We start from the raw sequence: 26,966 nt of genomic DNA, 5'->3' as shown, positions 1-26,966 counted from the left end.
CTATGAGGCACCTTATACAGGTCATTAGAAGCTGGGGAAAGGCGCGGGAGGTAACTGTGAAAGGGTAAACACCTTGTGTGGGATGATGGTAAGGTTCTTGTCATGGTCACAAACAAAGTTGTGACCACACTTAATGCCACTGTATTTAACTTTTCTTTCTTCCTTTTTTTCTCTTTTTTAAAGATTTATTTTATTGATATGAGTACACTGTAGCTGTCTTCAGACACTCCAAAAGATGGGGTCAGATCTCATTACGGATGGTTGTGAGCCACCATGTGGTTGCTGGGAATAGAACTCAGGACCTTTGGAAGAGCAGTCAGTGCTCTTAACTGCTGAGCCATCTCTCCAGCTGTATTTAACTTTTCAAAAACAGCTAAAAGGTTTGGAAAGATGGCTCAGAGGTTAAGAGAACTTGCTACCCTTACAGAGGACCCAGGTTTGGCTCTAAGTACCACATGGTGGTTCATCACTATCTGCGATTCCATTTTCAGGGAAATAATGCTCTTTTCTAACTTCCGTTGGCATCATGCACACACATGGTGCATATATATACATGCAGGCAAAACATAACACATTAGACAAAATAAAAATAAATCTAAAAGAAATGTTTAAACTATTTAAAATACTGGGCAATGTTGTACAGTGTATAAGCCAAATTTAAGGCCTGTCTGGGGTACAGAGTGAGTTCAAGGCCAGGTTGGACAACTTAGCGAGAATTTGCCTCAAAATAAAAAGTGAGCAGGTTGAGGTTGTAGCTCAGTGTGCCTAGCATGCTGGAGACCTAAATTCAATACCCAGGATTAGGGGAAAGGTTAATATAAATTTTATGTGCTGTGTATTTTACATTAAAAACTTTCCCTGAAATGAACTGTGATTTTCATGTGGATGAATAATTTTAAAAATACATACACCAAGCACATCTGTATGTATTAACACAAAAATGTTACAATGTATGTGAAAAAAAAAAACAAGCTGTCAAATGGAAACATTACAGCTTATACAAATGTAATATATTCCTCCACTTCCTGGTTGAAAAACTATAAAGTGCCTGCATCTTGTGTGTGTGTGTGTGTGTGTATAATGCATTTGGTACTGAATTATTTACAGTATCTAGTTTTATACATAAACTTTTCTCTCTTGAAAGGGTCCTGTGATTTTTAAAAAGGATGAATGAGTTATAAATTTTATAATTATTGATCAAAGATTAAATGTAGCTAATATTGCCAGATTTGGTGTTAATTATGATAATCTACATGCATTTTTATTTAAATTGGTTATGGTGGCAGATCCATTTCATTTCAGAACTTGAGAGGCAGAGACAGATCTCTGTAAGTCCAATGCTAGCCTAGTCTTAATCAAGAATTTGACCATGTCTCCAAGAAAAAAGAAAGAAAGGAAGAAAGGAAAAACAAAACAAAACAAAACAAAAGTCTTATTTAAGAAAACTGTGCCTTAACATAATTTTTGTTTGTTTGGATGGTTTTTGTTTTTTCCAGACAGAGTTTTTCTGTGTAGCCTTGGATGTCCTGAAACTAACTCTGTAGCTCAGGCTGGCCACACACTCAAGAGATCTGCCTACCTCTGCCTCCTGAGTGCTGAAATAATATGTGCACCACCATTGTCTGGCTCTTACATAAATTTTTAAAAATCAAAATCTAGCCGGGCAGTGGTGGCGCACGCTTTTAATCCCAGCACTTGGGAGGCAGAGGCAGGCAAATTTCTGAGTTTGAGGCCAGCCTGGTCTACAAAGTGAGTTCCAAGACAGCCAGAGCTATACAGAGAAACCCTGTCTCGAAAAAAAAAATCAAAATCTATGCATAATTAAGAGTGCATTAAAGAACATGGATTAGTAAGTAATCTGATTTAAGTAAATACAGAATAAAACTTACGTTTCATAAACAGCAAAGATAAACAAAACCACAAAAAACACAATATTGGTAGCCACAACAGCAACTTGATCAATACTTCCTTCAGGAATCTGAGGTTCATCTGTATTTTCTATAAATAGGAGAAAATTAGTATTAGCTATATATCTAATTTTCACATGATGGTAAAGTAATAGGAAATTCTTAGCCAGGAGTGGTGGCTCACACCTATAATCCCAGGATTTGGGAGGCCAAGGCTGGATGGGGCTGGTGAGGAGGGGTGGAGGGGCTGGTGGAGGTATGTGTGCAGGGAATAGGACTCAGAGAGTAAGCAGTCTTCAATGGTATTTAAAGTAATTTGGCCGCTCTTCAGGAAGCACACTGGAGTCCATTGTCTGCGGGAATTACTCAGGCTAGCTTATATCTCTCCAATTGGTGTCTCCCAATCCAAGTGTGCATTTTATAGACATCATGAAAAATGCATTTGCTTTCAGTGCCAGGTACTGATTTTTTGACTTTATCTAAAATTTAAACTTTACAATGATTTCATTAAGTTCTATTAGTAGTTCATTAAACCAGTTCCCGGTTCTTTGGTTCATTTCAATGGCTTTTTTTCTTATTTCAACACTATATGAAATTCATGCTAGTAAGTCTTTCCTTTGGGACCAGCAAGATGGCTCAATGGCAGAAGGCCCTTCCACCAAGGACAGTCTGGAGTTTGATTCCCTAGACCTCTGTGCTGAGAGCAGACTCCCAACATGCAGCATGTCACATACACAAAATAAACATTTAAAATGTTTAATTTTACTTCCCTGCAATTAAAAAAGTTACGTTAGACTTTTGGGGGTAAGGGGGTTGAGCAGGAGTGGCAGGCAGATCAGAAATGGGTGGGAATGAGGGCAGTCAGTGTATGTTGTGTACATAAATTAAACTGCCTGAGAATATATTAATTACAAGTTATGTTAATGCCAGGGCTGGTGATATACACTGTTATCTCTGTACTCGGGAGGCTTAGGCAGCAGAATCTTGAGTTGAAGACCAGCCTGAGCTATATGACAAGACCTACCTCAAAAATGAAAATCATTTGTATCTTTGCATGGCAGTGGCTTTAGAGGGCAAAGCACAATTTCTCACCTTGAACTAATTGTGTATTCAGTACAGATCATACCTGACACAACTTCAAAGTTATACCCACAGCCATATAAATCCAAGGACATCCATTCCTCATGTTGTTACTCAGTGTGGATGATGTAAATAACACAGAAATGGACAAGCTGTGTGCATGTGTATATGTGTGTGTGGTGGCAAGAGAGAAGCAGGGAAAGCCATAGAAAGCATGTGTAAGTTTCTATCTCAGGAGAAAGGAGGTTTACAAATGGTCTGTAGTATTTATAGGAACCACTTCTGACTTTTCTTTTCAGTCACACCAAGAGTACTGGTCTCCTTCATGGGATCCTTTCACAGAAGCAGTCCCTAGCTCTTCTGACCCTCGTCCTATCTGGGGAACACCTTTCTAATTCTTAGTTACTACCCAGAGCCTCTCTTGACTTCCAGTCAAGTATGAATGCTGCCTAATTTCAGAGTGGCATTTCCAACATACATGGTTAGTTTCCTGCAGCCTCACAGTGCTGGTTGCTGTAGGAATCTTGGAAATGTATCACAGGCTGAGGAAGTTGACTAAGTACCTAATTACAAGGATTTTAAGGTAAGACTACTTCAATATATTGATCCAACTTTTATGTTAAATTAATTGATTTGTATGTATATCAGTGTCTTGCCTGCACATAAGTATATACTTAGTGCTTGTAGAGGTTCAGAGAGGGCTTCGGAACCGCTGGAACTGGAGTTACAATTAGTTGTGAGCCACCATGTGGGTGCTGGGAACTGAACCCAGGTCCTCTGCAAAAGCAGTAGTGCTGTTAACTGCACTCCACCCTACCCCCAATTATTTTTTTTTTTTTTTAGTTTTTTTTTTAAGTCTTTTTTTTTCTTTTCTTTTTTTTTCTTACATCTTTTCCTCAATTACATTTCCAATGCTATCCCAAAAGTCCCCCCCCATACCTTACCCCCTACTTCCCTACCCACCCATTCCTATTTTTTGGCCCTGGCGTTCCCCTGTACTGGGGCATATAATCTACCCCCAATTATATGTACTTAGAAATTACAATCCCACGCAATGAAAATCTCTTTAAACTTGACTACCTTTAAGTTTAAAAGAAAATCAAATGAGTTTTTACCACTTGCATTTTATCAAGGTATTTATTGAAATATTAAAATGATTTTATATGCAAGTATTTAGTAAAATTATACTTGGTTTTGTATAATCTTATGAAGTCCCTAAGCAAGGACCAGCTTGCATTCTTTCACATGCTTGAGTGCCACAACCAGTAATCAAATAACAATTTATTAAAGTAAAATGTTCCTACTCACCATATTGGGAACTTCTAAATAAGCCAAAAAAAAAAAAAAAAAAAGCTATAAAGAACTGGGTTGTGGGTTGTGAAGACTGGTGAAGTGTCTGCTGTGCAAGCACTTAGATCTGAGTTCTGGTCCCCTGTGTCCATGTGAAACTCAGGTGTGGTGGTGCTGACCAGTAACCCAGCCTTGGTGACAGAAATAGGTGGGCTGTGGGCTCACTAGCCAACCATTCTATCCGAGATGGCAAGCGTAGGTCAGTGAGGGACTCTGACTCAGATGGTAAGGTGATAGGGCCACCCACCCATCTCCAAGTTTTTTTACCTAGAAATGTTCCTGTCCAAAAGAAGAACAGGGACAAAAAAATGGAACAGAGACTGAAGGAAAGACCAACTGGGGAACAGCCCCATCTGGGGATCCATCGTGTCTGCAGACACCAAACCCAACACTGTTGCAGTGTTGCAGAGGCGCTTGTGGACTGGAACCTAGTGTGGCAGTTCCTGGGGAGGTCCATCCAGCAACTGACTGATGCAGATGTGGATGCTTAGAGTCAGCCATCAGGCCGAACTCAGGGAACCTGGTGGGGGAGCTGCAGAAGGACTGGAAGAGTGGAGGGGGATTGCAGCCCCATTGGAAGAACAGCATAGGCTGGCCTGACCACCCAGTTCTCCCAGAGACTAGACCACCAACCAAGGAGTGTACCTAAAGGAATCTTTGGCTGCAGATACATATGTAGCAGAGGATGACCTTGCTGGACAGCAACAGTAGGGGAGGCCCTTGGTCCTGGAGAAGTTTGATGCAGCAGAGTAGGGGGATGCTGGAGCAGCGGGGCGGGAGAGTGTGGGAGGGTGGAGGAACTCTCTCGAACAGGCAAAAGGGAGGGCAGACGTGGAAAGGGGGGTGGGGTGACAGAGGGGTAACCGGGAAGTGGAATATCATGGGATAGGGAATTGGTGGAGGGGGTAACCGGGAAGTAGGATATCATTTGAGATGTAATAATAGTAATATAAGAAGGTAAGGTGGAGAACAAACAAGGCAAACATCTGATGTAGATCTCTGACCTCTGAGTACACCCACATGGGCACACCCATCTGTACACATACACCCATGGATACACCACAAAATAATTTAAAAGATGAAAATGCACATTTACAAAATAACAGACTGCTTACTATTGTGATTAACGTCCTGGGAACTGCCGGAAGCCAGGTGTAGTACAACTGTGACATGAGTACTGAGGCAGAGGAGCTCAATTTATAAGACAGCCTTGCTCTCAAGCACATCATTTTCAAGGCCAGCCTGAGCTACATACTGAGACACTGTTTCAAAACAACCACAAAATCCGCTTGAGGCAGACCCTGTCCTGGAGTTACCAGAAGCATGGCAGGGAATACAAGGGTTTTGAGACACCCTCTTTGAAAAACACAAGTGATCTTTAGCAATGGCTTTAGTCTTGCCAATCATAAACACCATATAACAGATAGGTATAGGTTTGTTTAAGTAACTTAATGTATATTTCTTTTACCTTTGAAAATATTCCCCAGTTACCCACTGTATTGTGCTGAGGGGCAAAAGCCATGTGAATACCAAGCAAACAGAATCAGGATACTCAGGTGGTGCCACACAGGCTAACAGTACCTTCTTGGAAATTCACACTCTTACACTGACGTCCCAAGTCATCCACACGATGCTCTCTTAAAAAGAAAAGCACAGGTATTAACAAGACCTTACTTAATTCAGAAGCCGTTTGCTTTATCAGCACCCTATCTTTTCCACAGTCAGACATAGTTTTTTCCTTATTGGCTTCTGAGAAATAGGGTTATTAATGATTTACTAATAAATATAACCAATAAACCTAAAAATATCTGTTTTTTTTGTTCAGTACTGGGCATGAAGAATAGGGCCTTATACATGCTGGACAAATAAGCTGGAAGCCTTGAGCTATATTTCCAGAGTGAGCTTTGGTAAGGAAAGGCCTTACCTCACCTGGGATCAGCTGTCAGGCGCCTGGGATCAAGTAATCCTCTGGCCTCACTCCTGATCAGGAAGACCACATATCATCATACAAGACTTCTTCAAATTTTATGTAGAAGAATACGTGATTTATCTTAGTACATTTTTAAATTTTTCAATGTTTTGAAAATTAGCTATAAGTGGTTTTGGGAAATTGAATGAAGCACACTAAGAAAATATAATGTAACAATGCTAGGTTTTGTAACATACACCTATAATCTCAGCATTTCAGAGGTTAAGGTAAGAGAAGTCTAAGTTCTCAGGCAGCCTTGTCTACACAGTAAGACATTTTCTAAAAACTAAAAACAAGAAACACAAAGTAATGGTACTAGTTTTAGGAAATGAAATACCATTTCCATATTTAAAAATTTACAGTTAGTAAATCAAGAATAGATCTCCCTAATTTGTGTTCATTCCTAATCTGTTTTATTACTGCAATTGCCAATATAATATGCTTTAGCTGATCAAAAAATATGACCCCATCTATAGACAGCAAAACAAAGAATTCACAGGGCCAGGCCTCAAAGCTCAGGCCTATAATCTCAGCTGCCTGGAGGCTAATGCAGGAGGCTGCAAAGTTAAGGCCTGCCTGGTACAGGATTAGGCAATTTAACAGGACCCTATATCAAAATAAAAAGTAAAAGTGGCTAGAGAGGAGCTTCGGCAGCTAAAAGCACTTGCTGCTCTTGCAGGGGACCCAGGCTTGGTTCTGAAACCTAACTATTACCACTTCAAGGTGACCTAATTCTCCCTTCTGGTTCCTGAAGGCACTGCATGCATGTGGTTCACATATATACATGTCGGCAAACACTTAGAAACATAAAAGTAAATATTTATAAAGGGGGCTAAGGACTGGGAGTACAGAATAGTAGAGAGCATGTTTAGCATGTATGAGGACCAAAGTTCAATCCTCAGTCTTATGTACACAAAAAGACTTCATAGGAATAATTATCCTTCAGTAGTAACAAGGCTTGTTAACTTTTAAAATCTACAGACATAGCCTATCATTTCTATGTAGTTACCTTAATATAAAAAGAATCAGAATAATGTTTAGAATTCCCAGGAAGGCTGCAAGTAAAACTGGTGCTGTGTACATGTTGACCTGCAGCTTGATGATGTCCCATGTCACACCTTTTTCTCCAATGAGTGCAAAGCAAGTCTGAAAAACTAATAAATATGTGTACAAGTCAGTTCTGATATGGGTGCCCAAAGCTAACAACTATAAAAGATGCTTACCACAGACTGCTAGTTCATAGGAGCTGCCATGTGTACTAAGGACTCTCAACAGGAGTGAAAAAACTGGCTCTTGGTTAATGGAGACAATTTATTCTTTTCTTATATAAATCACAGGCATACATGTATGTGTGTGTGTGTATACACATATATACACATACTTGCACATATATATTTTTTCACATATATTATTTATGTGATAAATATGTGGCATTAACATTGCAGGCAGGATGGAATAAGTAGCAAAAACATCTAAGAAGGCTCTTCAGGGAAACAGTGTTAAAGATATGAGACAGATGTGTGCATTGACAAACTATAACAAACCAACTCATAATCTCTTCATCTTTCCATTTTATTAGCATATACAATTTTTACCCAATTGGATTTATTATAATATTTTCATGGATCTATAACATGTTCTTTATTTTTGTGGGGGAGGAGGAGTACTGAGAATGGGGTCTTAGGCGTGCCAAGTATCTACCCTACCACTGAGTAAACCCAGGCACCTACATTTCTTTTTTTTTTTTTTTGGTTAATATTTATTTATTTATTATATGTAAGTACACTGTAGCTGTCTTCAGACACTCCAGAAGAGGGAGTCAGATCTCATTACAGATGGTTGTGAGCCACCATGTGGTTGCTGGGATTTGAACTCTGGACCTTCGGAAGAGCAGTCGGGTGCTCTTACCCACTGAGCCATCTCACCAGCCCCCTACGTTTCTTAAAATAAAAAAAAAAAAAGAAAGCTACTCTATATGAAAGTTAAGCTACAATGTATTCAGTAAGTAAATTATAAATGTTCAATTGAACTGCCTTATGGTCCTCTGTGCATGTGGGGTGGGAGGGCTCTCACTTGCCAGGGTGTGCCTGTGAAGGTTAGAGAACAGCTGAAGAGTCTGATCTGCCCTTCCACAGTGTGGTCGCAAGGGAGCAAACCCAGCCCACCAAGTTTGGCAGTGAGTGCAAAGGTAAAGACCCACTGAGCAATCCTGTTGGCTAAACTAATTAGAATGTTAATCACCTTCGTTACAAGAAAGAAAAATATGACATTTTCAAGTCAAATATTTTTAATCTTACTGTGTAGGTGGTCTATAAATTATGCACATTTACTATCACTTAATATTAAGTCCATGTTGAAACGTGGCTGAGATGATTGTCCATAGGCCCTGTCAGTAACTGGGATCTAACTTCAGCTAAGGCTGTCCTTACAATAGCACTGGGTTCAAAGCAACCAGAAAAACATCTTTCTGGGCCCAGGACTTCCTACCTATTTTGGAGATTCTAGATGGACTTTTTTTTACCATGAGATTAGAGATTGTGTTCATCTGTAAAATGGGCAAACAATGCCTAACTAAGAGCTCTGGTATTGAGGCAAATAATAGTGTATTAAAAACACTACCATCAGGCTGGAGAGATGGCTCAGCAGTTAAGAGCACTGACTGCTCTTCTAGAGGTCCTGAGTTCAATTCCCACCAACCACATGGTGGCTCACAACCATCTGTAATGGAAACCTATGCCCTCTTACGAAGTGTCAGAAGAGAACCGAACTGTACTCATATACATAAAATGAATAAATAAATCTTAAATAAAAAAAGACTCATAAAAAAAAAAACCTACTATCCTTCCCTACTGAGGCTATATATAGCTCAGTGGTGGAATGACTGCCTCGCATGCACAAAGCCTTGAGTTCTGTCTCATCTGTGACACACACACACACACACACACACACACACACACCATTGGGGGATTAGTGTGTTGCTTTCTTACAGTTATAGTGGGTTTTAGTTATGGATCTGGATCCCTGTACCTTGCACATGTTAACCCCTCTTACTTTCTTGGCTCCTTCCCTCCTTCTTCCTTTAGCCACAAAGTCTCACAGATGGATTACATGTAAATTTGAACCTCAAAGGTTATCCTGATTCAAATTTAAGTAGGCACATAAAGACCACCTACCTGGACCGAGAATAAAGCCCAGGGCTTGGCATGTGCTTGTATTAGCCATGGCATTTGTTCTTTCCTGAAGGGAAGTAGCACCAGCAATGTATGATCGGACAACGGCAACATTTCCTAGATATAAAGGGTAGGAATCAGCCTTCAGCTGTAATGCTTACCTCACCCAGCTTTACACAGAGCAAGAAATACTAATGAATATCATGGTCCCTTTTATGCTACCGCACAACATGTGTAAGATTTTGACTGAACAAACACATAACTATGGAACACAGTATTGTCTTGGATACAGAAACGATGGAGCTAGGTTAGGGGTGCACATCTGTAATCTCAGCAACTGGGTGGCAGAGGTCAGCTGGGCTGCACAGAGTTCTAGGCCAGCCTAAGGTCTATAGTGAGACCTTGTCTCAAAACCAACCGTCAACAACAAAATAAGAATCAAAAGAAAACATGCCACCAATAGGACTAAAGACACAGCTCTAGATAATGTAAAATGACATTACAATACCAAGATTTTATCAAATAATAGGCAGCTGCACATTAACGACAGACTGCCATGCTATAAGGAAATGTGCCCCAAACTGCATAGATATGTAACACAGAAACTGAATAACTGCACTAAGAATTTAAGTAAAATACTTTTGGCTGGAGAGGGCTCAGGGGCTAGACATTCACAGTGCTCAAGGGTTAGGCATTTACAGTGCTCTCTTGTAACACATTTGAGCTCAGTTCCTAGCACCCACTTCAGACACCTCACAGGCAAGGTAGCTCCAGTTCTGGGCAATTCAGTGCCATCTACTGGCCTCTTAGGGTAATCACACTTACAAATTTTCACAGACATACAAAATAAAATAAAAGATTTAAAAATGTATCAAGCATTTATTTTTAGTAGAGACTCTGCTAGGACCCATAGAACATTTAAAATATCATTTGCTGCTTCTAATGCAAAAAAAAAAAGCTTACTATAATTGGTGGGGAAAAACAGAAATAATACAATAGGGCAAGCAAAGGCCAAAAGTAGAAAAAGATGCATTCAAGAAGCCTGAGAGGGCTCCATACTACACATAGCACTTAATGTGTGCCCTGAGGATGAAGACTGGTGAACATGCACATAACAGAAGGATCATGGACAGAGGCAGAATTTGCTGAACCAGGGATGTGAGACTGAGAACAGATGACACAGGGGAGACATGGCTATGAACAGGAGGAAGAATGTGACCTAACATACACAAACACACATGCACGCACACTTACCTGCTCCAAATCCTACCAATCCACGAGCAATCAACATGTAGTATTTATTATGAGCAGCTGGCACGTGGACATACGCATATAGGCAGTTGGCTGCCACCGAAATAGAGATGGAGACGATTAGAGGTTCTTTTCTCGGCCTATAATTAGACCATAAGCCAAATAGAGGTGAAGCTACCATTTGGCCAAGACTATATGAAGCAATAACCCAGCCCAAAAAACTTGCATCAGCTGTCTGATCAATCTGCAGAGAGAAGTAAATGCTTTGAGAGTCTTTACGCAACAGCAGTCTTAGCTTCTGGCAGTCACAAACATTCCAAGACAGATTTCTACATGTATGTAAGTCTCAGAAACTAGTAACTAAGTGCCTCGGAACATGGCTGCTAGGTCACTTAGTAAAACTATAATTAGCTTGTGGCGAATACCCAGGCTGTATTGTAGAGTGGCTGAACCACCTGAATTCCTACCAGAACCATTGTGGTTAGGATTTCTGGGGAGAACTAATGATACAGAGATGAAGTGATGTCAACCCTTCACATCCTCAGAATTGACTCCAGGACACCAGAATGAGTGCACGCATAAGCCTTTTACATAGAGCATGTTTGCAGATCAACCATACATCCTCTATGGGTGTAAGTCATCTCTGAGCACTTATAATGCCTACTACAATGCAAATTCTGTAAACATAGCTGCCACTCAGTAGTTTAAGGAGCGAAATTTCCAAACCACGGTTTCTTAAATCTTTTGGATACAGCTTCAAGGATGAAGAGGAGCAACACACCTTTTCTGGCCCAAACTGGGTAATGGCAACCAGAGACAGCTTTCTGGAGGACATGAGAGGTGAAGAGATGTGAAGGGTGAGCCAAAAGGTAGAATGGAGGAAGGGGAGGAGAGAGGAAGGAAGCACAAGAAGGAAGGAAGGAAGGAAGGAAGGAAGGAAGGAAGGAAGGAAGGAAGGAAGGAAGGAAGGAAGGAAGGAAGGGAGAGAGGGAAAAGGAGCTGGAAAGGAGCTGAGTGTGTGCAGCCCTGCAGAGCCTGGGTCACTGAAGTAAGTTAAACACCTTGTTGTCTGCTTATCTGCTATAGGCCAAAGCCTAACACACATGGATCTCTGCAAAATCAGCAAGCAAAGAGTGAGCTGATAGAGATACAGAGAATTTACAGCTAAGTAATCAGCATTAAGAGGCAAGAGTTCCAGGTGAGGAGAGGACAGTGTAAGCTCTGCCCTTCACACACGAAGAACGAGACTGAACCAAACACGGACGGACACTTTTCTTGTCACTGTTCTAGGACAGAGCAGTTAGCAACTATATAATGTTGGCATTGTCCTAGACATCATATGTAATCTAGAGATGACTGCAGCATACGTCTGAATGTGCACACATTATATGCAAATACTACATCACTGTATGTAACAGCCTTGCACATCCACACATTTTGGTGGGACCTGACTTTTGGGGGACCTGAAAACCAATCCCCCAGAAATATCAAGAGAGCCATATTGCCTATCCTTTTCACCAGCTTTCCTGGAAACCCAAATTAATTCCACAGGAAAACCATGAAATTATTCCTCAGAAATATGATCTGTACACTTTAAGAATCCACTTGTCTTCTTGAGCTGCTCTTCCCTCGGGAGGATGCGACAAGGTGACTCAGGGACAACTGAGTAAGTTGGTAACCACAGCTTTCCTCTATCTGCTACTCTCCAGGCAGTTATCTGCTTCTTAGCCCAGCACCCTTTCTGCTTCAAATGTTTCTGTCTGTACAATAAAGCATATGACCAACTGATACTGCCATTGAGTAATTCTTACTTTAAGTTATTCTAAAGAGATCAAACTACAAAGCATAAAGACACTCTTTAGACAACGCTCTATAACATTAGCGTTACCTCTACTATTAGTTCAAAAACAGAGTGAAGTGCACAAACCTTTTGAAGATATGGCCAGATGGACATTATCACAATAGAAAAACCTGCAAAGAGGCAGACATGTTTACTTGCGTTATAATTATGTAATCACTATTAGAGCCATAGCATTTAGAAATACAGAAAAGATTTTTTTAAATATTCTAAACCTGAGAATTTATATACACAATGTTTAATTTATCAAGCAGTAAAATGTTAATTATCCGAAGAATAATAAATTCTAATAACAAAATAGAAACAACGAGGTAATTATAGCCCCTCACTATGCTTGATCTACCAAGGGCAAAGAATTTGTCTCTCTTTTCTCATACATTTTTGCCATAGTGGAAATTACTGAAAGCTCTGTTGAGTCTTCATAGCACACATGAGTGGAAGAAAGGCCACTTTGTCAGGGGGAAATTGTCTGTACTGATTGAAAGAGCAATTCACTGCAAGGAAGCGAGTGAGCTGGAACACCACCTCAAGGGAAGTAATATGAACTGACTTACTTGAGGATGCCATACTTCAGAGGCAAAGTCCTGATTTATGATAGGTTTTCCCACTCAATACTATAGTGGAAAAACTCTTACACTGTTTGTCAATGTTACCCTTTTCTGGTTGTTTGTTTGTTTGTTTGTTTGTATAGGGATCCTCATCAATTCTAGGTAAGTACTCTACCACCCAGTTACAGCCCAGCCCTATTTGTCCATTCTTAATGTTAGGCAAATCTAGTCAGAAATTATGGAAGGCCTACTCTTAAATGTTTAGCTTTATTTCTGAGAGTACTGGCCCATCTCTGTAATCTCACCATTTGGGAACCTGATGCAGGGGATCAAGAGTTTCAAACCAACTTGAGACATTGCTTTACATAAAGAAATGTACGTTTAAAGTATACAATTCATGTAGGGGATAGGAGAGGGCAACAGGAGGGTGACTATATTCACAGTGCACTACATAGGGCTGGGATGATGGGTCAGTGTGTAAAGTGCTTGCCACACAAGCATGGAGACCTTAGTTTGGACTCTCAGCATTATAAAAAGCTGGAGGCAGAGGTCATCATCCTAACTCTAGTGCTAAGGAGAGGGGGTTGAGTCAGGCAGGTCTGGCTTCTTTCACTAAGCATAATGCCCTAAGATTCATGCACCAGGTAGTAGTGTTTCTACTGTTCTACTATTAGTGTTTCGCTCACAAAGTCTTGACTTGGGCTGAAGGGATGGCTCAGTGGTTAAGAGCACCTATTCTAGAGGACCTGCATTCAGTTCCCAGCACCCATATGGTGGCACACAGCCATCTGTAACTCTGGATCCCAAGTTCCAAGGGATCCAACAGCTTCTGACCTCTTCATATATACACGTGCAGGCAACACGATCACATAGACAAAATAATAATTGCAAAAGACAAATAGAAGTCTAGTTTTTTGAGATAGAGTCTTAGTATGTAGCCTGTGCTACATAGGTTCCAGAGATTGAACTCAGGTTCTTAGCTGAAGTTTATCCACTGAGTCGTCCTGATGTCCCTCATCTTCCTGTTTTTGTTTTACTTTGTTTTGTAAAGTTTTTTGTGTTTTGGCTTTGTTTTTCGTTCATTATTATTATTATTTTATTTTTTGGCAGTGTTGGGGACCTCAGGATTCTGACCATACTAGGCAGCACTCTATTACTGAGGTCTACACAACTCTCTAAGTATTTAGAATTGAATTGACTCTTGACGATTAAAGAAGTTAAAGAGCCAATTCTTAGGCAGACCTGGTGGCCCACACCTGCAATCTCAGCACTTAGGAGACTGAAGCAGGAGGATTAACAATGTAGAGGACACAGTGAAACTGTCTCAAAATATCTCCCAACCAGAACATTAAAAAGTACATTTTACAATAAAGAAAGTTACATCAAGTAAAATCTCTAGCATGCCAATTAATATCTGAAGCAATTTTTTTCTGTAATAAAACTTGAAATTGTTTCTTAAAACAGTTGAATAATAAAAACAATTTTAAAGGAAGAAATCAACTCAGTCTGCTATGATGGTACACACCTATAATCCCAATACTAGGGAGGCTCAGATATCAGAACCCTGAGTTCAAGGCCAGCCTGGGCTACATAGTAAGGCTTTTTCTAAATAGGTAAACTGGGCATGCATTTAATCCCAATACTTGAGGTAGGGAGCAGGCAGATCCCGAAGGCCAGCCTAGTCTACAGAGAAAGTTCCAGGACAACCAGGGCTGTACAGAAAAACCTATCTCAAAAACAACAAACAAATGGATAAGTAACTAATCTTAAAAGTGTCCAAAGCCAAAGCATTTTACTCTGAACTGCAGAACTGTGTCGCTTCCGGCACTTACCCACACTGCTGAGGAACATGGTAAGGTAGAGAATCCTCACGGACTTCCATCTACTCTTGTAATGCTCTTGGGTTTCTATCGCGCCCCATTCTCTAGGTGGAAAGAAGAAAAGGGTTAACAGAGTTGAGAGTCCCTAAATTCAAAACTCCAAATCCAAAATGTTAACTGTGGGTGGAGATTCCCCGACCTTACTGCAGTGAATTACAGCAAAATGCACGTGTACTATCTCCCCAAAGATGCAGGAACTAGAAAACCCCATGCATTTGGGATAATGCACAAGATCTGGACCTCCTGATCACTAGGAGAGCAGGTATTTATGCATTAACAATTGGGCCACACTGTGGTGGCACAGTGTTTTCATCCCAGCACTCAGGAGACTGAAGCAGGCAGATCTCTAAGAAGGAGGCTAGCTGGTCTACAATCAAGTTCCAGGACAGTCAAAGCAACATAGAAAATCCTGTCTCAAAAAAAGAAACCAACAAACAAAAGATATGAAAGTTATAGAAAAAGCAACATTTCTTAGTATTGGCTATGGTTACACTAATTCACCTCTGAAAAAGCATTTTTAAATTTCCCTGGATTGTAGGACTGTATTAATGCACCACTATACACAGTTATTTAGAAGATACAAGATACCTTTTAAAAGTAAAACACTTTTCAAAGCAATTATTTCACTATTTTTTTTTCTCCTTCAAGTTTTCGTGTTTATATGGTGTGCGTGTGCATATGGTGGCCTGATGGAAGATATGGACAGTGTGGCTAGCCAGGTTGCTCTGGGACCCCTGGCTCTTTACTTTGATGCTGGAAGTACAGGTGGGCCACCATAACAACATGGCATTTACGTGAGTTTCTAGGGATCCAAACTCTAGTCCTCTCGCTTGCACAGCAAGCATTTTAACCACGGAGCCATGTCCCCAGCTCTCCTTTTCTATTGCTATATGCAAGATAAAGGTATTAATCTAACAGGATGAATGAACACACTTTCTTAAGAAAAGTTACATAAAGTAGCAACAAGAAATAGATCTGCCCCAAATGGGATATACTGAAAATTAATTACTATGAGGATGGTGAGATGGGTAAAGGTTCCTGCCCAATGACCTGGATTCCCTTCCTAGAAACCACACAGTAGAATTAGAGACCTCTACAGGAATAACATGGCACACATGTGCCTACACACACAAACACACACACAAATGACAGGAGAGATGGCTCATTGGTTAAGAGCACCGACTGCTCTTCCAGAGGTCCTGAGTTCAATTCGAGGATCTGATGTCCTCTTCTGGTGTGTCTGAAGACAGCAATGGTAAACTCATATACATACATACATACATACATACATACATACATACATACATAAATCTTTTTTTAAAAGATCTACTTTTCTATAATTACTCTCATGTTTCTGGCACTCATTCTTGATGAAAGCATATTACTTTTGGTGTGAGCTGTTCTGACTGGAATGATGTAACCTAAAACAGTGGCAGCCTGGAGCTTCCTGGAACACCGCCCTTTGCTCTGACATGAATTACCAAATAAGTTCTACTTGAGGACCAAAGAGCTTATGTGATCCAGCACACTGGTTTTTGTCTTCTGAATGAACTTGTAACTCATTAATAGTGAGTATATAACTGACATCCTACCTCTGTTAGGTGATACCTGAGTGTTTATGCTCATTAAATGACTGTACAAGTACCAAACAGAGTTGGCAAATTTACCTTGATGTGGTTAGTGCTCTTTCCACAAATCCAGAAACACTTAAACAGAAAAAGTGCCCAATTATGTTCCAAGAGTATTTTCTTTTGGAGAAAGAGATTGGTTGATTTGTTTCTGTTGTCACTATTATTTGTTAAGAAATGGTTCTATGCCAGGCTGGCCACAGAGTCTAAATCCTCTTCCCTCAGTAAAGTTCTGGTACCATGATGTCTGTGGTCCCAGAATATTTTATAAAATAGACTGTGATGTTGCCAAATTTAATCATCATTGAAAAGCTTTCTTTTTTCAAATGTAACAGCTTAGAATTGTCAGAAGGAGGCTGGTAGTAGTAGCACATGCCTTTTGATCCCAGCACTCCGGAGGTAGAGGTATGTGGCTCTTTGTGAGTTGGAGGGCAGCCTAGATCAAGTTCCAGAGCAGCCAGGGCTACACAGAGAAGCCCTATCTCAAACAAACCACCAAGAAATGGCAGGGAAGAAGAAACATGTTTACATGTACTATTTGTCAAGGATATTTTGTTACTGATATTTGTGTGTTTCGTTTTTATTATATTTACTCATTTTTTAAATTTTTTACATATGTGTTTGAGTACTGTAGCATGCATGTGGAGGTCAAAGGATAAACTGAGAGTCAGTTTTCTCTACCCAGTAGATCCAAGAATCAAAGTTAAGGTCATCAAGCTGAGTAGCAATCTCCTACATCCACTAAGCCATCTTTCCAGCCCCCATTACTGATACAGTCTGAGTACTTTAAACACTACATACATAATATAGTGACCTACAGACAGACCTTTTAATCGTGATATAAAATGTCTGAACAAGATAAACTCAAGATTCATGTATTACAAAATCAATATACTTGAATTTAATGTATACCATTGCAGTTAATTACATACTGCTGCAGACCCTCTGGGTCCCTGTGTCTGTGTGGAAAGGGTCTCTCGGGCAGGTGGGCAAAGCTTAGGATTAATTGACAAACAGAAGCACACAGGAGAGGGGTTGAATTTGAATGTATTGTCAAGTCGAGCACCGGACTTTTTTATAGCATAGAAACTACCAAGAATTGCAAGTCACATCAGGCAAGGTACATTGAAGTTTTTCAGATACAAGAGAATGACTGTGAAAGGAATTTCAGGAACCAAACAAATGTTTACAATAGAGATTAACAGCCCTGCCTAGGATCAGCCTAGTGACAGGCAAGAATTTTACACTTTAGTGTTAATAGCACCAGGGGGTTTTTACTCTTGGCATGCCTCAAGAATAATGTAGTGTTGTGGACCCCTAAATTCTTAGGTCTTGCTAAATCTTATCTTGTCTGGAGAATCTCCATTTATCAGGAGACTATATCAACTTGCTCTTGGCATGAAATGTAGCCTGTACTAAAGATTTTTATCTCAGTGAGATTCCCCGGCTCTTTCTGCAGACCAGCTGAGCTAATGGCCTCATCTATTGTAATGCTTAACTCTTTACTAAATAGGTTAAACTTTTTTGTTGTTATCTGGGATCTTGGAACACTGGGGGAGGCTTTAGCTATGTCAGAATTTAATCTTAAAAGGCACTTAGAATAGGGTACTACTAATAAAGAGCGTGTGGATCCATACACTAGACTAACACAAGAGTGGAAAATTAATGTATGGGTTAGAGAGAATTAGAGAGAATGCCAGACTCTAAGAAGAGAGCTTCCTTGAAACTCTTTTTGCTTCATGAGCAGATTTTAAGCTTCTCGGCTTGTCAAACTGACTCGACCAGAGTGCGTGACAACATACAGGGAAAAAGCATGCATTATTGAATCTCAGAATATGGACTCTTGTATCAATTTAATACTTTGCTAGTATTATATGTTTAGAGACCCATTATTAATCTCTGATGATTAGAAATGAAACACATGATCACTTTATAAGAAGGATCAGGGTGTTAGTGACACATGCCTTTAGTACTAGCACTCAGGAAGCAGAGGCAGGTGGAGCTCTGGGCTTCAGGGAGTTTCAGGACAGCCACAGCTACATAGTGAGACCCTAGTTAAAAGAAAAAATCTTTCCTAGCCAAAAGGCAGTTACATGTTCAGTGCCAACCTTGGTATGTAGTGGATCCAGGATACCCGGGACTATTAAGTGAGAACTTGTCTCACAAAACAAACAAAAACAAGCTTTTCTTGCCAAACCCATGATCCTAGCACTTAAGTAACTGAGGCATAACAGGTGTCTCAACATTAGACAAGATCATCTCTCAGGCTACATAGGAACTTCAAGGTCAGCCTGGGACCCGAAGATGGCAAGCTACTCACCAGCCTGGGATGGAAAGACAGTAAGACTTTGCCTTTAGTTTTTTGTTTTTGTTTTTAAATTTACTTTTATGTGCACGAGTGTTTTGCCTTCATGTGTATCTGTGCAGGACATTCAGTCTGACATTCTCCATCATGGGTACCTGTCAGCCTACACTTCCGATGGAATATATTAGCATTTCTCAATATTAGTTATGTGACAGTCTTGTGACTAAGAAACAGTGCATGGAGCTACATTGTGAGATAGCCCTTAGGTATACTGACCCAGACCTAGTTGTCAACTCTTGCATGAGCAAAGATAGGTCCAGTAAACGTTTGCTTTGTTTTGTGATACAGGATCTCTCTAGGTAGTCCTGCTGTCCTGGAATTCGATATGTTGACCAGGTTGACCTCAGACTTACAAAGATTTACCTGCCTCTGCCTCCCAAGTGCTGGGACAGTTCTAAACTAGAGTTTAAAACAGGATGGAACCAACACATGAACAGTAACTGGCTTATATGAGTATGTATGTGTGTTCATTACATTATTAGAGCTACTAGAGAAATAATGGATACAAAGTATAAATTGCATAATACACCTTAATTGGTGTTTCTAATTATATTGGTGGAGTTGGGTAAGGGATGTATTTGTTCTTAGAAAAGGCAGACTCCAATAACATATTCATAATATCTGAAACTTACTTTATTTTGGCAATAGATGTGTGTGTGTATGTGTGTGTGTGTGTGTGTGTGTGTAAAGATATCTGACTGGTGGGGAAAAACTACTTGGAAAGATATTAGGTATTAGGTAAATTATTTCAATCTTTCCATGTATTTGAAATCTTTTAAAGTGATAAATTTTTATTATGCTCTTTTTTAGATTTATTTATTTATTATTATATGTAAGTACACATCTTCAGACCCTCCAGAAAAGGGCATCAGATCTCATTACATATCCACCATGTGGTTGCTGGGATTTGAACTCAGGACTTTGTAAGAAGAGTAGGTGCTCTTAACCATTGTGCCATCTCTCTAGCCTCCTATTATGCTCTTTTTTAATTTAGAAGGAATAGCAGAACAAGGTTGTTGATTTACTAAATTATTATATCTTTGTTATTTTGATGAATCACATGTTAGATGGCTGAGGCTGAGTTTTACAGGTTTCTGCTTTACAGGGGTGTAAGAAGAAACACTGAATCTGGGTGTCATGGCGCATGCCTTTCATCCCAGCACTTAGGAGGCAGAGACAGCAGGATCTCTGTGAGTTTGAAGGTAGTAGCCTTGTACTAGCACTTCCAGGTCAGCCAGGGTACATAGTGAGACCCTGTCTAAACAAGCAAACAAAACCTAAAACAAACAAACAAACAAGCAAAAATGCTGTACTTCTTTCCAAGGGGATTTGTTTAACTTTTACCTTCTATCTACTATTTCTGCTGTATCCTGGCATTCATTTTCCTGATGGAATTCTCTCTCAATAAAACCATGGTGTTCTAATATTTTGATAACCACAGCTCCAGATCGCAGAATGTTTAACAAATGTATGACTTAAAATCCAAGAAAAATACATAATGCACTGGCATGAACTGAGCACCTAGGTAAAACAATATGATTCAGTGAGTATTTCTGCACGGGGTCTGGGGCAGAGCAGTAGTGCACTTTCAAATTTCCCTCTGGTCTCACTACAGAAAGGCAGAACAGCCAGACTCAGAACTGGAGAGCAAGAAGGGTGAGTATCTGGAGAGAGCAGTACTGAATATAACTGGAGACATATGACAGAAATAAAAGGTCTGCACTGTAAGACAAGCATACCAGTACCTGCCTGCTACTGTTATTGCACTACTTAGGAGGGAAAGCAGGAAGACCCTAAGTTCAAGTCCAGCCTCTACCAGACTGAGTTGTGATCCAGCCTGGGCTCCAAAGTGAGAACTTACTTGAAAGGAAGGAAGAACGGAAGGGAGTGAGGGAAGAGAGGAGGGAGGTAGTGCAGACATGTAAGGACAGCTGGTGCAGTAATATTTCTTTTATAGACAAACATTGAAATAAGAATTTGAAGTGTCTGTAGCATTTCAAAAAAATCTAAGGTAAGGCTAGCAATCTATAATCTTGAGGTCAAATCCAGACACCACCGGTCTTTACTTGATAGATAAAACTGGTGCACAGGTGAATAGTTGTTACCAGATGACAAAAGACTAACTTCAAAGACCAAGTTTCTCATCAATAGACCAACCTACTGACTAAACAATGCACTCATTTAGTATGATCTGCAGATTTTCTCTTCTAAGTATCTATGCTATCCACGACTTTGCCTTTGGGCCTGAACCAACAAACCTAAACTATACAGCAATGGGACTATTACAGAAAAAGTGGTCGGCCCCTATTCTCTTAAATGAAATTCATAAAGTAAGTCAGTTGAGAGCACTAGACACTCAAGAAAAGAAGAAGTATCTAATCCAATTATATCAATAAATCATGATTAGTCAATCTTGTTGGATAAGGGCTGCTGGCTAACTATACTGAACTTTGTACAGTAAAGTACAAGTGAGCAAACCCTGCAGTTAGTCATAACTAGGGAATCAACTTATGATTTTAATTTTTTTAAAGATTTATTTATTTATTTATTATATGTAAGTACACTGTAGCTGTCTTCAAACACATCAGAAGAGGGCATCAGATCTCATTATGGGTGGTTGTGACGCACCATGTCGTTGCTGGGATTTGAACTTCGGACCTTTGGAAGAGCATTCGGTGCTCTTACCCACTGATCCATCTCACCAGCCCAACTTATGGTTTTAAAGACAGCATACTTGTTGAATTGTTCTGAAAATATTTCCTTTTAATTTTTAAAATGCTAAACATAGAACATAGAGTTCAATCTAATGAACTCTTCATGGACAGGAACATCTCACTATAGATGAAGCCTAACACAATTACATATTTAAAAGGGAGAGAAAAGCAAGAGAAAATATGTTTAAGCTTATTTAGATATATTACAACATATACAATGCAAATCATATTTGTATGGTTAGCTGTACATCTATGAAGCAAGGATCCCACGCTCTTTCTGGAAAACACAGGCCTTATATAAAATACAATAGAAGAAAAGCAAGCAGCACAAAGAAGGCTAGGAAATGGAAATGCCACAGCCCTATGCATGTGACAAACAGGGAGCTCTAGCCTGGCAGAGCCGGTACATCAGAAGCACAAAATGACAGTAAGTATAAATAACTTCAGGGTCCCGGCAAATAACAAGCCTGGAAGAAAAGAAGTTGTTGGCAGGAGTTGCAGGTAACATAAACAAGGGTTGCTGACAGATTTCAAAAGGGAGACAAGGGATGGTCTCTTCTAGGAGTGGAATAGGCAGGACAACTACAGAGCTGTATGAACTCCAAAAGGATGGTGGCACAGCAAAAAAGCAGGGCAGAAGCCCAACAGCTTGGAAGGTCTCAACAGGCCTGGGGGATGCAGCTCTTTGAAAACAAATGTCAACACTGCTACTCATGTTAATCACCTCAAGATAAAACCAACTAACATCAAATTGTAATCCATATTCTCTACTTAGTAAATGAAAGACTACAAAGTTTCACTGCCGTTAAAATAAAAAATTGGTGCTGAAGATAGATAAGAGAGAGAGAAAAAATACTTAGTATAGTTACTATGTGTATGGTGCACACATCCTAGTCTTCCCAGCACCTGAATTTGATGGCAGGAGGGGCGGAATTCCCATCTTACTTGGCTACCTACTGCAGTTGAGGCCAGCCCAGGTTTCAGGCTACCTCATCTGTAAATATAAAGCAAAGAGTGGTGGAGACAGTTCAGTGGTTCCGGTGCTTGACCCCAAGCATGTGAACCTACATGGTAGAAGAGATCCCAATACTACAAGTTTTCCTCTGGCCTCTGTACAAAGCATGACGCGTGTGCCACCCGTTCCCCCTTAAAAAAACAAACAAACAAACAAACAACTAATAAAACACACACTGTGCTTCAAATAAAAGACTCGATGAAATAATACTTATTGTTTCCTAAAGGTAAAAATACATATTGCTACAGTAAGACAAGCCCAGCTTTTCTAAATTAGTGCTCATAAATTAGGATCAAAATGAGAATTACAAGGATGAAAATACTAATGAAACGCTTAAAGATGTCTTTATTTTGTACCTGTGATACTGAGCAAAGTGTGAATCATTTTAAGTGGGTTTATTTGCAAAATATGAACAAGTTATTAGGCAGGTTAGGAAAAGTCTAACTCAAGTTTAGCTCTTGAGTGTCGGATAAAACCACCATTTGGGGCTTTTGTGACAGTGGTCAGCTACACAGGGTCAACAGAATGCAGTGTCAGCTGTAAAAGAGGCAGCTTAGGCTTCTTCATACAAAACAAAGGAAAAATAGTGAAGAAAAAGAAGCTTTCAAGCAGAAAGGAATTACCATTACAGGATTCAGGCAGATGTTTAAGACACACAGCACAAGGGCTACAATGTGAAGCTACTGTGACCTATGTGAAGCATCCCCCTGCCCAGCATTCTCGGTACACAAGTTCTCCAAGCACCAAGATTCTCCACTATTCCCAAGTAAACGCGATTATCCCGGAGCCTGAACTAAGCGGCTCCGAAGGCGTTGCTGGGCATGCGCATGTGCAGCCGGGTTTCGGGTCCGGACAGTGGACTCACTGTACCCAGCTAGTCCCACCCGCCTGCTCACCTGCTTCCGGGTGATCCGGGGCCCAAGAGGGGCTCCCGCTCGGCCTCGCTTCCCAGGTTCGCCATAATGCCAGCTCTCACTAGGCGGCGCGCTGCCCACTCTCGGAACACCTGCTCCTTCTCGCCCGGAGCTGTCAAAACACTCCTACGAGTGCGCGTGCGCGCCGGGACCCCGGAAGCGGACCGGCAGCCTAGGGGAAGTGTGGACCGCGCAGGAGGCGGTGGTGGCGACCAGAGAGCAGGCCGGAAGAGGTGGAGCAAGGCCAGAGCCGGCCTCTGGGGGCGTGTACAGCGGGCGCCCCGCCCCGCCCGGAGGACGTCCTCCCTGCCCGCCTGGCTGGCAGCCTGCCTGCTTTTAGTACCTGAGCAGATCCAGATCTCTGCTGTCCGAGCTGAGGCGAAAGTCCAGTCCCTTGAGCGTGGAGAGCGGTGGTGGCCAGAGGCTTGGCGAGCTCCCCTTCAGGTGTGCGTCCGCGAGCGGCCTGTAAGTAACAGCCTCTAGCGTCTGCGTACGTGCAAGGCGGCAGGAAGGCTGTGGTGTCCTGGTCCGAAGGAGGGCGTTGGGGACCCCTGTGGACCAACCCTGCTGGCCATCAGCGCCTCACCTGAAGGGACTGAGGATGAGGCTGATGGCAGCCACCAGCTGTTATCCCCCTGACTCCGCTCCTGAGGAGAGTTAGGGTCAGGGCTGATGGCAGCCAGCCACTGTTGCCCCCGCTGGCTCCTCACTTGAGGGGACTGAAGGTCAAGGATGAGGTGGCTACAAAGTTGCTGATTCCGGGCAAGAGAGCCTCAATTTTGCAACAACAACAACAACAACAAAGCCCCTAGGCCAAGCCTGCTTAGCTCTAACCCGCTGCTTTCAGCGCCAGGAATATAAACACTCAAGTGGCTCAGATGCTGTTGACTTCCTAGTCGCTGACCCTGCCATTGGGCTTGTCAGCTAATTGCTGCCAGAAGTCATTGTGTGTCTCCTAAAGTAATGTATTCTTAACTCTAGATAAGATTGTCATGTGATTTCATTGGATCACAATTACCCTAGGAGATGTGTAAAGCAGATACTTATCTATCTGATCAAGACCTGAAGTCGACATAAGTTACCTGGAATCTCTCAGAGTTGGGACCCAGTCTCAATTCTTGAATTCATTGAGCGCTTAGAGTTTGTCCTGCCTCAGGAGCTCTCTGTTGTGTGGTATTCCCATCTCCTCTCCTTTGATCTTTCATTTGTGATCATCTCATGTAGCACACTTGGGAAGCAGAGGTAGGCTACTCTCTATGACTTGAAGGCAAGCCAGGACTACACAGAGAACCCCAGTCTCAAAAACATAAAAAGTCTAGCATGAAAAAGTACTTTTGTTTGTTTAAATACTTAGATATCAAAGTAATAGGAGATTAAAAAGTACCAGATGGAGTAATATTAGTAGATAGTGAGTGCCACCCTAGCAATAAAACTCATTTCTAGGAAAGACGTTCTATTCCTTGGCACTGTGATGGCACTTCTATTTTTGTTCCACTTTGTTTCTTCTCTGCACACTTGCTATTTAAAAAGACAAATGGCCGTTGTATCCATTGGTACTTCAAAAATGACTGCTATTTCTGCAGGATCTCACTGGTGTCTTGCTTGACCTGAGGGCTTTTAGTGCCTGGAATAGCTCCAGGTGGCACTTAATGTAAACTGACATTGTCTTTATCCCAACTCAGAAGATTCATAGTTCTGGATATCCTGAACATAGCCAGCTCTGCCTAGAAAGATTTTTTTAGAGGATGTGGAAATGGCTCAATAGGTAAGAGCACTTTTTATACAAGCAGGAGGATCTGAGTTGAAGGCACCAACACTTTTGTAAAAGGCTGGTCACTGATACATATAACTATGACCCTACTACCGTGCCAATGATGTATATAACTGGCATGTAAACCTACATACATGCAGCATACACACATACACAACTACACACACCAAAAAAGAAAAAACTATACTATTTAGAAATTCAGAAATCATTTTATACTGCTCTGAGACTGAAATTGGATTTTAGAATATCTGTATAATACCAAATTTCAAAACCAAATACATAATAAACCCTATACGTGTGATTTCTTTTCTGTTTTTTACCTGTGAGTTGCTTGCTAGTAGGTAAATCTAGCAAGGAAATATGCTGCTTCTAGGCTTGAAGTGGTCTATTACATAGAAAAGCAAAGTGATGTGGGAAATTTTGCAGTGCTGGGTTAAAAAACAAAGGAGTGAACAATTTGGTATGTAATGAATATTGTTCATTGCAAAGTAATTGAAATTTCATTGTCATTAGGTACTTTAATACACATGCAGAAATTAATATAATTTTTAAAAAGTGCTCTGGGCATGTTGGCATTTGCCTTTAATCCTAGCACACATGGGCCAAAGATAGATCTCTGCGACTTTCAGTCCAGCCTGTCTACTTAGTGAGTTCCAGGACAGACAGGGCTATGTATAAATATTTGCCTGAAAAACCAAAAAATAAAATAGCTTGTAATAGCTCTTGACTAGTACACTTTTTCTTGTTGAAGATTATTTGTTTTTTTTTGTTTTTTTCACATATAATTGATTTAGGGTCATAATACATGATATTCTAAAGGTGAATGAAGATCCTAGTATACTTGAGAAAGACAGGACCTTTATTATAGTATGCATCTGCTCTGCAATTTAATAAATATATACAAAAATATGAGAAATAAGTTTATGGACCATCACAGAAAGATCTAAGTAGTAAAATAATTTAAATCAATGTTAGCTTCTTGTCTCTGTGACAAAATACCTCAAAAACCAACCTAAACTGAAAAACACATTAAACACTTTTCTATTGTAATAGAAACACCATGACCAAGGTAAATTCTAGGAGTTTATTTGGGGAGTATAGTTTCAGAAGGTGAGTTAGTGACCATTCTGGTGAGAATGTGGCAGCAGGTAGGTATGGTGCTGAGGCAGTACCTAAGAGCTCACATTCTGATCAACAATTATGAGTCAAAGAAAGATAACTGGGGATGGTGTAGGTTTTTGGAACCCCACAGCCTATCCCCAGTGACACCTCCAACAAGGCTATGCATGCCCCTAATCTTCCCAAATAGTTCTACCAACTGTGAACCAAGTATTCAAATATATGAGACTATTGGGCCATTCTCATTCAAACTACCACAAAAAGGTTATCTGAACTCATTGTTTCCGAGTTACTGTTCACTTGATGGCTTTGCTTTTAGACCTGTAGCAAGGAAGAACATCATGACATGGAACGTGTGGCAGAGAACCTTCTTTCCAGGATGGACTGGGAAGGAGAGAGATAAAGAGACAGAGAGTAGAAAGGGAAC

The 26,966-nt window shown here is 40.7% G+C and overlaps 2 protein-coding genes across 2 annotated transcripts in view; one reads left to right on the top strand and one right to left on the bottom strand.

Moving 5' to 3' along the window:
• LOC110291132 (major facilitator superfamily domain-containing protein 8) overlaps positions 1–23,837 on the bottom strand; it is a 30,598-nt gene extending 6,761 nt beyond the window's left edge. The window contains exons 1-8 of the mRNA XM_085835935.1: positions 23,632–23,837; positions 14,966–15,057; positions 12,655–12,698; positions 10,731–10,971; positions 9,480–9,593; positions 7,316–7,460; positions 5,919–5,974; positions 1,890–1,998 (exon numbers count right to left, since the gene is read on the bottom strand). Coding sequence (XP_085692061.1) covers positions 1,890–1,998; positions 5,919–5,974; positions 7,316–7,460; positions 9,480–9,593; positions 10,731–10,971; positions 12,655–12,698; positions 14,966–15,057; positions 23,632–23,696 — 866 coding nt within the window. The 5' untranslated portion in view covers positions 23,697–23,837. The remainder of the gene's footprint in view (positions 1–1,889; positions 1,999–5,918; positions 5,975–7,315; positions 7,461–9,479; positions 9,594–10,730; positions 10,972–12,654; positions 12,699–14,965; positions 15,058–23,631) is intronic.
• A 115-nt stretch (positions 23,838–23,952) lies between these two features.
• Positions 23,953–26,966, top strand: part of Abhd18 (abhydrolase domain containing 18) — a 95,782-nt gene continuing 92,768 nt past the window's right edge. The window contains exon 1 of the mRNA XM_085835919.1: positions 23,953–24,114. The gene's annotated coding sequence lies outside the window, so the exon portion shown is untranslated. The remainder of the gene's footprint in view (positions 24,115–26,966) is intronic.

The sequence above is a fragment of the Mus caroli genome, unplaced genomic scaffold (assembly GCF_978045245.1).
Source record: "Mus caroli unplaced genomic scaffold, Mus_caroli_1 scaffold_3, whole genome shotgun sequence".
NCBI classification, from domain to species: Eukaryota; Metazoa; Chordata; class Mammalia; order Rodentia; family Muridae; genus Mus; species Mus caroli.
The sequence above is the reverse complement of the archived record's forward strand: the minus strand, read 5'-3'. Positions and strand labels throughout refer to the sequence as shown.